Source organism: Schistocerca serialis, chromosome 4 (genome assembly GCF_023864345.2).
Source record: "Schistocerca serialis cubense isolate TAMUIC-IGC-003099 chromosome 4, iqSchSeri2.2, whole genome shotgun sequence".
In the NCBI taxonomy this organism is placed as follows: domain Eukaryota; kingdom Metazoa; phylum Arthropoda; class Insecta; order Orthoptera; family Acrididae; genus Schistocerca; species Schistocerca serialis.
The window spans coordinates 352,513,263-352,526,380 of NC_064641.1; the positions used below are offsets into that span (position 1 = coordinate 352,513,263).

The 13,118-nt window shown below is 44.4% G+C and overlaps 1 protein-coding gene across 1 annotated transcript in view; it reads left to right on the forward strand.

Moving 5' to 3' along the window:
* LOC126474456 (uncharacterized) overlaps nucleotides 1-13,118 on the forward strand; it is a 304,482-nt gene that overhangs the window by 179,090 nt on the left and 112,274 nt on the right. The window contains exon 5 of the mRNA XM_050101929.1: nucleotides 12,248-12,338. Within this exon, the coding sequence (XP_049957886.1) occupies nucleotides 12,248-12,338 (91 nt within the window). The remainder of the gene's footprint in view (nucleotides 1-12,247; nucleotides 12,339-13,118) is intronic.

A 13,118-nucleotide genomic window follows, 5' to 3' on the forward strand; every position in this document is an offset into this window, starting at 1 on the left:
ACGAAGTGTCGCAGAAAGCTGCCCAGGGGTGGGGCGGTGTGCTCCACAACAGTGCCCCAATTGGTTCTGTACAAGACATCGTCATACATGCTTCTTTTTTGGCCCATCCAATCTTGCCCCTGCCTCCTGTTCTCCTGACATAGCAACAAGTATTTTCTTCCTCTTTCGTCAAATGAAGAATCCATTACGTGGTGGGTATTTTGAAATTGACGAGGAGCTAATTTTTGAGATGAAATGTTTGTTGAACAGTCAAAGTCAAGACTTTTACGACAAGGTTGACGAGGAGCTAATTTTCGAGGTAAAATGTTTGTTGAACAGTCTAAGTCAAGACTTGTACAACGAGGGTCTCCGTCGTCTATTATTTGGAATGATGTGTCGCACTGAAGACTGAATATGTAGTGGAAGACGGACACCAATTCTAACTCTCAGGGTCGCAGCTTGGACTTCTATAGGTGATAATTAATTCGAACCTGTGACCGCCCTCATACGTTAGGAGACCACGTACAAGTGCGTCAAAGTGTAAATGTGGAACTGGCAGCTATCTAATACCTAGTGTGCAAAGGTAAAAGTAGAAGACTGTTGGGCTTACTGGTCTTCTCCGTGTGCTGCTACCTCTTGCAGCACTCTAATTAGAATGTTACACAGTGAATAGTCGTAAGCAGGTTATACAGGGTGATTCAAAAAGAACACCACAACTTTAAAAATGTGTATTTAATGAAAGAAACATAATATAACCTTCTGTTATACATCATTACAAAGAGTATTTAAAAAGGTTTTTTTTCACTCAAAAACAATTTCAGAGATGTTCAATATGGCCCCCTCCAGACACTCGAGCAATATCAACCCGATACTCCAACTCGTTCCACACTCTCTGTAGCATATCTGGCGTAACAGTTTGGATAGCTGCTGTTATTTCTCATTTCAAATCATCAATGGTGGCTGGGAGAGGTGGCCAAAACACCATATCCTTTACATACCCCCATAAGAAATAATCGCAGGGGGTAAGATCAGGGCTTCTTGGAGGCCAGTGATGAAGTGCTCTGTCACGGGCTGCCTGGCTGCCGATCCATCGCCTCGGGTAGTTGACGATAAGGTTTCATAACTAACCTATTTCGTAGGACTCTCCATACAGCTGATTGTGGAATTTGCAGCTCTCTGCTAGCTCTGCGAGTCGATTTTCCTGGGCTGCGAACAAATGCTTGCTGGATGCGTGCCACATTTTCATCACTCGTTCTCGGCCGTCCAGAACTTTTCCCTTTGCACAAACACCCATTCTCTGTAAACTGTTTATACCAACGTTTAATACACCACCTATCAGGAGGTTTAACACCATACTTCTTTCGAAATGTACGCTGAACAACTGTCGTCGATTCACTTCTGCCGTACTCAATAACACAAAAAGCTTTCTGTTGAGCGGTCGCCATCTTAGCATCAACTGACGCTGACGCCTAGTCAACAGCGCCTCAAGCGAACAAATGTACAACTAAATGAAACTTTATAGCTCCCTTAATTCGCCGATAGATAGTGCTTAGCTCTGCCTTTTGTCGTTGCAGAGTTTTAAATTCCTAAAGTTGTGGTATTCTTTTTGAATCACCCTGTATATGCAGAAAGAAAGTATGCACTGCACACATGGGTATTTGTCCCGCCAATTTTTGCTTTAGAAAGTCCACAAATTTGCCGCTTCTGGCGTAGTAAACTTTCTCCGCTACAGATAATAATTCTGTCTGCATTCTAGCTAAAGCTCTCGTGTGTTAAGAGTATAGGCAGTAGTGTGAAGGTAGTATATTTTCAGTGGAAAGCGAAACCTGGAGCTTCTGTCACGAATCGTAAAACTGAAGTTTCTCATATTGAGGAAATGGAAGGACTGACCTACATTTAGCTTGAAAAACATTTTGTAGCCAGGATCGCAATAATTAATATTTACTATTGATGGCGGGCTCCGACAGCTGAAACTGCCATCTTCTGGTCTTCAAAAAAATCGTTTCCGTTATGAGTTTATCACTCACACCATGCAGTCATTATCGTTGAAAATATACAACATATTATAAATAGGTTTGTCAAAAATAAAAGCATATACAGATAAAAAGGCCAATGTTACCAAACGAAGCATTCCACATAGGCTTCTTCGTTCTTAAAATGCACGATATACACTCCTGGAAATTGAAATAAGAACACCGTGAATTCATTGTCCCAGGAAGGGGAAACTTTATTGACACATTCCTGGGGTCAGATACATCACATGATCACACTGACAGTCCCACAGGCACATAGACACAGGCAACAGAGCATGCACAATGTCGGCACTAGTACAGTGTATATCCACCTTTCGCAGCAATGCAGGCTGCTCTTCTCCCATGGAGACGATCGTAGAGATGCTGGATGTAGTCCTGTGGAACGGCTTGCCATGCCATTTCCACCTGGCGCCTCAGTTGGACCAGCGTTCGTGCTGGACGTGCAGACCGCGTGAGACGACGTTTCATCCAGTCCCAAACATGCTCAATGGGGGACAGATCCGGAGATCTTGCTGGCCAGGGTAGTTGACTTACACCTTCTAGAGCACGTTGGGTGGCACGGGATACACGCGGACGTGCATTGTCCTGTTGGAACAGCAAGTTCCCTTGCCGGTCTAGGAATGGTAGAACGATGGGTTCGATGACGGTTTGGATGTACCGTGCACTATTCAGTGTCCCCTCGACGATCACCAGTGGTGTACGGCCAGTGTAGGAGATCGCTCCCCACACCATGATGCCGGGTGTTGGCCCTGTGTGCCTCGGTCGTATGCAGTCCTGATTGTGGCGCTCACCTGCACGGCGCCAAACACGCATACGACCATCATTGGCACCAAGGCAGAAGCGACTCTCATCGCTGAAGACGACACGTCTCCATTCGTCCCTCCATTCACGCCTGTCGCGACACCACTGGAGGCGGGCTGCACGATGTTGGGGCGTGAGCGGAAGACGGCCTAACGGTGTGCGGGACCGTAGCCCAGCTTCATGGAGACGGTTGCGAATGGTCCTCGCCGATACCCCAGGAGCAACAGTGTCCCTAATTTGCTGGGAAGTGGCGGTGCGGTCCCCTACGGCACTGCGTAGGATCCTACGGTCTTGGCGTGCATCCGTGCGTCGCTGCGGTCCGGTCCCAGGTCGACGGGCACGTGCACCTTCCGCCGACCACTGGCGACAACATCGATGTACTGTGGAGACCTCACGCCCCACGTGTTGAGCAATTCGGCGGTACGTCCACCCGGCCTCCCGCATGCCCACTATACGCCCTCGCTCAAAGTCCGTCAACTGCACATACGGTTCACGTCCACGCTGTCGCGGCATGCTACCAGTGTTAAAGACTGCGATGGAGCTCCGTATGCCACGGCAAACTGGCTGACACTGACGGCGGCGGTGCACAAATGCTGCGCAGCTAGCGCCATTCGACGGCCAACACCGCGGTTCCTGGTGTGTCCGCTGTGCCGTGCGTGTGATCATTGCTTGTACAGCCCTCTCGCAGTGTCCGGAGCAAGTATGGTGGGTCTGACACACCGGTGTCAATGTGTTCTTTTTCCATTTCCAGGAGTGTAGTAAAAATGCACTTTTGTGTAAATGTTTACGTTTACATGATATGTTTTATACATCATGGATACATCTGTCCAAGTATACGGTGTAACTCAGTTGCTTTTAATACGAAGGTTGTCCAGAAAGTCACTTCTGATTGGTCGCAATATGGAAACCACAGTGAAAAACAGAAATGTTTTATTTGCAGCTGTTAGCTACACCTTCCATCTACTTCTCTACATAGTCGCCACTCCGACTTTGACATTTGCCGTGGCTCTGTACCAAATTTCCAATACCCTCATCATAGAAGGCAGCCGCCTGTGTTTTCCGCCAAAATGTTGTCTTCGTAGCCAGCGACTCATATGAGCAGAGATGAAACTCAAGGAGAGCCACGTTCGGGCTGCGCACTGACTTGACAAAAGTCGTGATGTAGCGTATTTGCTACAAAGCTCAATCTACTCACCTATCTCTTCGGATACTCCGCATTTGCGTACTTTTACAAGACGATTGTGTGCAACCCATTCTAGAGTTTTTTGAACGTCAAGAGCTGCACCATCAACCTACGCAGTACCAGGTAGATTCAGCGATCTATGATTAATTGATGCTAGAAGAGGGGCTGATCCTCTATATATTCAATATATAAAGTAATGGGTATTCTATAAGGGCCGGTGGCCTTTCTATTGTCGGGTGATTTGTCTTGTTTTTCATTTTCACATTCATTAAACTTTTACATCTGTCATTCTGGCATCTGAATAGCGATCCAACATAGGAATTGCGTAGTGATCTTCCTCGGTGAAGCAATTTCGGAAGACAGAGTTTAATATGTCGGTCTTAATTTTGTTATCCTCCGTTTCATGCCACCATGGTTAAAGACAGTTTGGCCACACAACTTGGTCTCCAACGCTTCTGGCTTGTACTTGGTTGATGCGTTCGGCACTACTGTGGCTACAAGAAATGCAATTTCCACATCAACCCCGTTATGTTTACCCGGCCAACCGATTACATTTCCGAATTTATTTATTTATTTTGAGTCATCAGTTTTCTGACTTTTAATGCGGCCCGCCACGAATTCCTCTCCTATTCCAACCTTTTTCTCTCCAAGTAGCACCTGCAGTCTACAGCACCAATTACTTGCTGCCTGTAGCCCAGTCTCCTTCTTCCTCCACAGTTTATACGCTCTACAGCTCTCTCTAGCACCATGGAAGTTACTCCGTGATGTATTAACACATGTCTTATCATCCTGTCCCTTCTTCTTGTCCGTGTTTTCCTTATATTCCTTTCCTCATCGATTCTGCCGAGAACCTCCTCGTTCCATATCTTATCAGCCCGTCTAACTTTCAACATTCTCCTGTAGTGCCACATCTCAAATGATTCTTTTCTCTTCTGTTCCGGTTTTCCCACAGTTCATGTCTTCCTAATTTACGAAACTGTTTTACATTACGAAGTAGACTCGCATATTCCGGCTATACATTGACGTCAGCTGTTTGCGACACATGCAAATTTGTGTCGGACCGGGTCACGGATTTCCCGTTCATCGCGATCGGTCGCTTTAATCACTTCGGCTACCAGAGCACGCCTCCAGGACCGATCCAAACTTCCACATGTCACGTAGTCACAACCGTCATGCTCGCACAGTTCGCGATTCCCGCCCAGGGAAACAAACATTATTACGTCGTTTTAGCCCATCATGTTTGGATACGTCATTGATGGATGCAGTGTCTGATTTATACAGTGTCTGTTGTATCTTCACAATACAATGTCCTTCAGACATGTATGGATGCTGAAGTGAAGTGCTGCCTAAAATGACTATAAATTATTTGTCTCTCCCTGTGCGGGTATCAGGAGTTGTGGGAGCATAAGGATTGTGACTATGTGACATATCGAAGTTTTGGTCGGTCCTGAAGGCGTGCTCGGAGAGTCGAATGGTTAAGGCAACCCCTCGCGATACGCGGGAAATCCGGGTTCAAGTCGCGGCCCGGAACAAATTTTCATGCATCACGAACAGCTGACTTCAATGCGTAGTCGCAATACACCAATCTATTTCATAATGTTTACCACAATTGTAATCGTCAGTGATAGTTTCTGCTCTTTCGACATTGTATAAACACAGACTTTGTAACCAACTACGATGAAATCAGTTCAGAGTACAAGAAGAGTTTGCACAAATACAGAATTTTGGCCGTCCATCGTGACGCTATACCCACAACCTGGGTTCTCACGAAAAGACTACGTGGTGCCCCTCCTGTGTCGTGCTATCGCTGGTTGTTGTACAGCTCAGCTAACAATGTAATATGTCTGTCCTCTGGGGTGCTAACCGTGTGAGGTAACTGCTAACTAGCAAGGCGTTGAGTGTAGCTCTCTTCAGGCCATCGATACCGCATTCACGTGACAGTCACCAGATCCCGGTCCACGCGACCAGCAATGACCAGGAACGATAACCCACAATACCGACAGGGTACGATCCTGCCGCTTTCAAATTCTGACACATGCCGATGGGCATTACTCGTTCTTGTACGAGGCGTAACGTTATCTTCTGACCAATAACCGTGCAGGTATAATAAAAGAGTGTTGTCACGACGTCACGAATTTGTAGCCCAAGTCCGCCATATTAGTTGCCCCATTCATTAGCTTCTGGTGCAAGTATTTTGATAAAAAATGCCACCTTGCGCCATTGACGGGTGTACTAATAATTCCAAATTACTATCTAAAGCAGGCGTGAGCAATCTCTGGTCACCCGCGAGCCTGATTCACAAACTTAAGCTCGCGAGTCGCCCTGTCACGTGTCGCGACAGCAGCGCTCCTAACGCAAATAGTCAAAACTACAGAGTAAGTGATGTTAATGTTTATGGGGTAACGCCCCGATATGTTGTGTCACCCCTTTCCCAACACGACACGCCACAAATTGTGCCTCAAAACACCCATTTTTGAGACTACATTCATTTTATGTTCACCCCGTCTTCATAGGATTACGGCCATTGATGCGTCGTGAACACTGTTTCTTTACTGACGACGTTTCACAATAGCTCTCCATTATTAGATTCTGCAATGCCGTAATAAAGAAACCATGCTTCAAAAATGGCTCTGAGCACTATGGGACTTAACTTCTGAGGTCATCAGTCCCCTAGAACTTAGAACTACTCAAACCTATCCTAAGGACATCACACACATCAATGCCCGAGGCAGGATTCGAACCTGCGGCCGTAGCGGTCGCGCGGTTCCAGACTGTAGCGCCTAGAACCGCTCGGCCACCCCGGCCCGCAAAAGAAACCATGTTCACGACACATAGCGAAATGTAAACGTCATAAGACGTGATGTCAGCCATCTTGAAACATCGTCATGGAAAAATAAACGTCTATAAAAGAAACCGGTTGCAGCCAATTCATTATAAACTACCTTCAGTTTCAGGAGCTGCAGTGTTGTAAAACGTCCACAACGGACAAGAATTATTTCTAATGTTAATACGAGTAGGAAATCCTAGGCGAGCCTAGCGTCGGCGGAAATATCCAAAAATACGTCCCGGGCTGAGCACAATGAGAACACCTTGCTCTCAATCCCACAAATTTCTGCCGCGGACCGGACTGATAAACCATTCGCACGCCATATTCAGCCCGCGGGCCGCCCGTGATGTAAAATTGCATTCGTTCAAGCGATATTTTCGTTCACATACGGGAATTCTGGTTGAGCTGTTTACTTTTATTGTAGTGACTTAGGATTTCCTATCACTCTAACTCTAAAATCTCTCTGGTTGAATGCCGTGAAAAGATAAGATTGGATACCGACCAAACATAGCATCTATACCTACACGCTTACTCTGCAATTCACATTTAAGTGCTTGTCAGAGGGTTCATCGAACCACTTTCAAGCTATTTCTCTACAGTTCCACTCTCGAACAGCGAGCGGGCAAAATCAACACTTGAATCTTTCCGCGCGAGCTCTGATTTCCCTTATTTTATCATGATGTAGATGGGCGCCAACAAAATTTTTTCGCACTCTAAAAGTTGGTGATTGAAATTTCACGAGAAGATCATCCTGCAACGAAAAAACGCCTTTGTTTTAGAGTGCCACCACAATTCGCGTACCATATCCGTGGAACTCTCTGCCCCCTTTCGCGATAACACAAAAGACCTACGCTATTCTGAACTTTTCCGATGTTCCCCGTCAGTCCTGCCTGATGCGTATCCCACAGCACACAGCAGTACTCCAAAAGCGAGAGGACAAGCGTAGTGGTAGTGTAAGCAGTCTTTTTAGTAGACCTGACACATTTTATAAGTGCTCTGCCAATTCATTCCCACAACATTCTCTATGTGGCCGTTTCAATTTAAGCTTTTCGTAACTGTAAGCCTTGAGTATGTAGATGAACAGCCTTTAGATTTGTGATTTATTGTGTAACTGAAATTCAGAGTATTCTTTTAAGTACTCATGTGGATGACTTCAAACTTTTCAAACTTTTCATTATTTAGAGTCAGTTTCCAGTATTTGCACCATACAGATGTCTTGTATAAATCATTTTGCAGTTCGTTTTGATCATCTGTTACAAGACGGTAAATGACAGCATTATCTGCAAACAATCTAAGAGGGCTGCTCATTTTGTCTCCTAAATCGTTACCGTAGATCATAAACAGGAGAGGGCCTACCGCAATTTATTGGGGAACGCAAGATATTACTTCTGTTTTACTCGATGACTTTCCGTCATTTACTACGAATTGTGACCTTTCTGACAGGCAGTCACGAATCGAGTCGCACAACTTAGACGATACTCCAAGGGCATGCAATTTGGTTAGATGTTGCTTATGAGAAACGGTGTCAAAAACCTTCTGAAAATCTAAAAATATGGTATCAGTTTGAGAGTCCTTGTCGGTAGCACTCATTACTTCGTGAGAACAAAGAACTAATTGTGTTTCACATGAACGATATTTTCTGAATCCGTGTTTTCTGTTTGTCAACAAACTATTTTCTTCGAGGTAATTAATAATGTTCGAACACAGCATATGTTTCAAACTCCTACTGCGAATCGACTTCGGTGATATGAGTATGTAATTCTTTTCTTTCCTGATTATTAGTGTGACTTGTGCAACTTTCCAGTCTTTTAGTACGGATCTTTCGTCGAGCGAGAGGCTGTATATGACTGCAAAGTATGGGGATGTTGCATCAGCATACTCTGAAAAGAACCTAAATGGTATTCTATCTGGACCGGAAGACTTGCCTTTATTAAGAGCTTTAAGCTGCTTCACTGTATCGAGGATATTTACTTTTAAGTTACTCGTCTTCTTGATTTGAATCCTTTTTACTTGGAAAAAGAATTTCGGACCCATGTTTTAATAACTCTTCTTTAGTGGTACCGTCGTCAGTAACATCAACATTGTTATCGCGTCTTGCCGCGGGTGTACTTTATGTACGGCCAGAATCTCTTTGGGTTTTCTGCCAGATTTTTAAACAGAGTTTCATCTGGAAACTATTAAAAGCATATCGCATTGGAGTTCGTGCTAAATTTCGAGATTCTGTAAAACTTATCCAATCTTTTAAATTTGGCATCCTTTTTTCGTTGCTTCTCCAAAACGTTCTCGACATATTCGGGAAAAAAACACGGAACGATCACGTGTTTCGTCAGTTCATATTAAGGAAAATGAAGGACTACGAAAGGAGCCTTTTCATATCACATACTTCGCTTCTGGTTATTCGATACGTACTTATAGCAAAGAGGAAGATACATTAACAAGGGGAAATAAGTCATCTTACTGGATCAAATATGCATTTAAGAAGAGAAAAACGTCTGTGATTGTCTTCCTGACATTGTGTTATTATCATAAGCATTGTCACATTTTCTATCCGTAACAACTGTTGCTCGCACACGACAGAAATTAAGAAGCAATCGTAAGTAGCAGTCTACTAATGTTTTGAGGCATCTAACGTGGCGGCCACGGCTTTAAAGTAACGTACAGGGTAAGTCTGTAGCGCTGTCTCTGCTTATTATACCTCCATGCCAACAGTCAACATTCAAATGCTATTTCTAAACGAGAAAACCATGGATAGTTTTTCGTTATATACAGAAATAGTTGAGCACCCGGCGTTGCCTGAGCTTGTATATACTCCATAGTTCTATTAGTTCATCACCTCCTCCCACTCTCTCTGTCCATCTCCTCCTTCACCAACTCTCCGTCCATCTCCTGCGTCCCACCTCTCTATCGACCTCCTCCACCCCACCCCACCCCTCCACTCTCTGTCCATCTCCTGCTGTCCCCCTCTCTGCCTATACTCTCCTCCCTCATCTCTCTGCCCATCTCTTCCTCTTTCGTTTCTCTGTCCATTTCCTCCTTCCCCTCTCTCTGTTCATCTCCTTCTCCCCATCTTTGTGCCAATCTCTTCCTCCTCCTGTCTCTGTCCATCTCCTCCCCTTTCCCTTCTCTGTCCATCACCTCCTCTCTCCTCTCTCTGTACATTTCCCCCTCCACCTCTCCTTGTTCATCTTCCCCTCCCCCCTATCCGTACTCATTACCTCGTTCCTCCTCACTGTCTGCTCATCTCTTCCTCCCCTCTTCCTTCCCCACGTTATCACGCTCACTCCAGTAGGAGGCTGGTGGTTCTTAACCCCACAGTACTTCTTTCCAGGTCGTGACTAATATGTGTACCAAATTTGGTTGAAATTTTAACTATTTTTCGACTGTGACAGTCTCAAAAGATACGTAAAGGTTTTTAACTACCGCTACTAGTCACAAAATGTATTAACTAATGTATTATTTATTTATTGTGCGACATGGTTCGAGGGTATACCTCATCATCAGGCTATATGGCACTACAAACACAATTTCACAATAGGATTATGCAGATGTTAAACAGTCTTTTCATAAGTGCTGTGGTTACCCTGTGGAAGAAGAGAAAACCTAGTAAGAGGCGATGTCACTTTGTAAGCTGGACTGATGTTTGCATGAAAATGTTTCGAAACAATCACTCACTTGGCTCTTCTGGCGTGTCAGTCTCGTTGTGATGAGCTGAGGTGTTCCAATTTCTGTGGCTCTCTTGGCTTTCTTTATCACTGTTCACAAATTTTCACACACGTACCAGTAACTTGGAAACACGATCACAAAAACAAATCTGTAGTGCAGTGGACATTGCCCAGTTTACAAAGTGACATCGCCTCTTACTAGGTTTTCTCTTCTTCTACAGGATAACCACAGCACTTATGAAAAGACTGTTTAACATCTGCATGATCTGATTGTGAAATTGTTTTTGTAAAGCCATATAGCCTGATAATGAGGTATACCCTCGAAACATGTCGCACAAGAAATAAATAATACATTAGTTAACAAATTCTGGGACTGGTAGCGGTAGTTAAAAACCTTTACATATTGGTTGAAATTGTTCCAGGGTTTTTCGGATGAGCTTTCTACCCATAGGTTTGCCCAGGTACGCACATCTCAAAAATAGTTTACATATATTTACCATATTTTCCATGTATTTGTACACATGTTTCATCTGTGATGATGATGATGATGAGTCCCATACTCCTTTACAGAGCGTAGGGGAGCGACGCGGGAGACCCGCGCCCCCTTACTAGGCAAGATCCTAGTGGAGGTGGTTTGCCACTGCCTTCCTCCGACCGTAATGGGGATGAATGATGATGATGAAGACGACACAACAACACCCAGTCATCTGGAGGAAGGAAAAATCCCTGACCCCGCCGAAAATCGAATCCAGGACCCAGTGCTCGGGAAGCGAGAACGCTACCGCGAGACCACGAGCTGCGGACGATATCTATAGCGAATTCCGCGCTGCAGTTTCATTTTCACGCATCTCAATGTTTATGACTTCATATCTCCTGAACGTCTTCATGTGTGTCGTACATTGATATAATTTTGCTGGTACATTCAGTGATATATCTGAATACTGTCCGCAAAATTTGAAAATTTGTCGCGAATACGGTTAGTAGCAAAGACGTAATGAATTAAAACGTCATTGTTCATGCGACAGTTATTGCAAGAACAGCGAAAATGGAGTAAGCGATAAACATTTTTGCTTTCATTATTTTGTGGGGGTTGTCAAGGAGAAAAAGTTTTGGAAAGATTTAAATTGCGTGATAAGTTCGTTCCAAGTCAGTAAGTAGTCTCATTCTCAAATACTGGATGACTAAAGTACGGGTATTTGAGCGTCGTCGGTTACTCTACTTTTTCACCCCACTCCCCTTGGTGCGTAGGTGGTTCTTATCACCACAGAAATTCTTTCTAGGCATATAATCTTTCCAATTTTGGTTGAAATCGGTCCAGTGATTTAGGAAGAGATGTGGAACATACATCCATGTACACAAATGTACATCAAGTTTTATGTAAGTATATAGATGGTGTGATTGGCACCTACTTTATGCAGATGTGGTGAAGTGCATATCAAGTAGCACAGTTTTCGTCTTCAAGGTGCAGCCGTCTTAATGACCAGCGGTGCAAATACAGCTATCTCAAGAAATATTCACCATTCGTCCTGAAAAACGCAGTGTGTCTTTACTGATGCAAATTTCATTCATTTCTAAACATTTAAGGCACCTTATAATATAGCCAATGTCAGTATGAGTAAATGTAACTGCATTATTTTGTTACACCTTCTTCAAAGACGCTTCATGGAAATCTGGAAAGTGGTGACTATAGCATGTCCGTTGCCTTGCTGCTTATTGCTGTCCTGTTGCGACGTACCTGCAGTGTCGGGTGTTGTGTCCACAGCGTGGAAGTTCGTCAAGCTGACGGAGGTCGCCGTCTCTCCCGACGCCGACGACCCGCATGCGGCAGGCAGCGTCGCCCTCGTCAAGGACGGGTGAGTAGGGCAGGCCCTTTGGCTAGGCCCACACATTCTGACATATGCGCTGTCGATTCCACTACTACAGCTACTTCCGCTCACGCCTAAAAGTAATTTTACTATATGGAAAGAATACTCTTTGTTACTGCTTTGTTTACTAATTTTCAGCTCTTTTTTCACACAAAGTTTCTCTGCTGTCTTCTTTATCTTCCATGGAGAAGTTGTCTTCATTTTAATTTTGACGGTGGTAGAAACAGTTGCAAGAAAAGCTGAAAATGAAGCATTGAATAGCTCTATTTGTAATACTGAGAACGACTTACATGGCAAGCAAACAATCTTCTCTATTTATCAAATGCAATGTCCTGACTGACTGACTGACACGGTTCTAGGCGCTACAGTCTGGAAACGTGCGACCGCTACGGTCGCAGGTTCGAATCCTGCCTGGGGCATGGATGTGTGCGTTGTCCTTAGGTTAGTTAGGTTTAAGTAGTTCAAAGTTCTAGGGGACTGATGACCTCAGAAGATAAGTCCCATAGTGCTCAGAGCCATTTGAACGATATGACTGACTGACAAATTGTCGTCCAGCTGAAACCGCTAAGGATAGAAACCTGAAATTTGGAGATAGAAACCTGAAATTTGGATATTGTGTTGATCTTATACTGTAGGCATCGTTTGAGAAGGGACCTTTCAAAATTCCACCCTAAGGGAGGGAAATAGGGGACGAATTTTTTTCAAAATATGTCACTATTAATGCAATTTTGAAGCTAGAACGAAAACTGGTGTTTGGTTTCTCGCTCT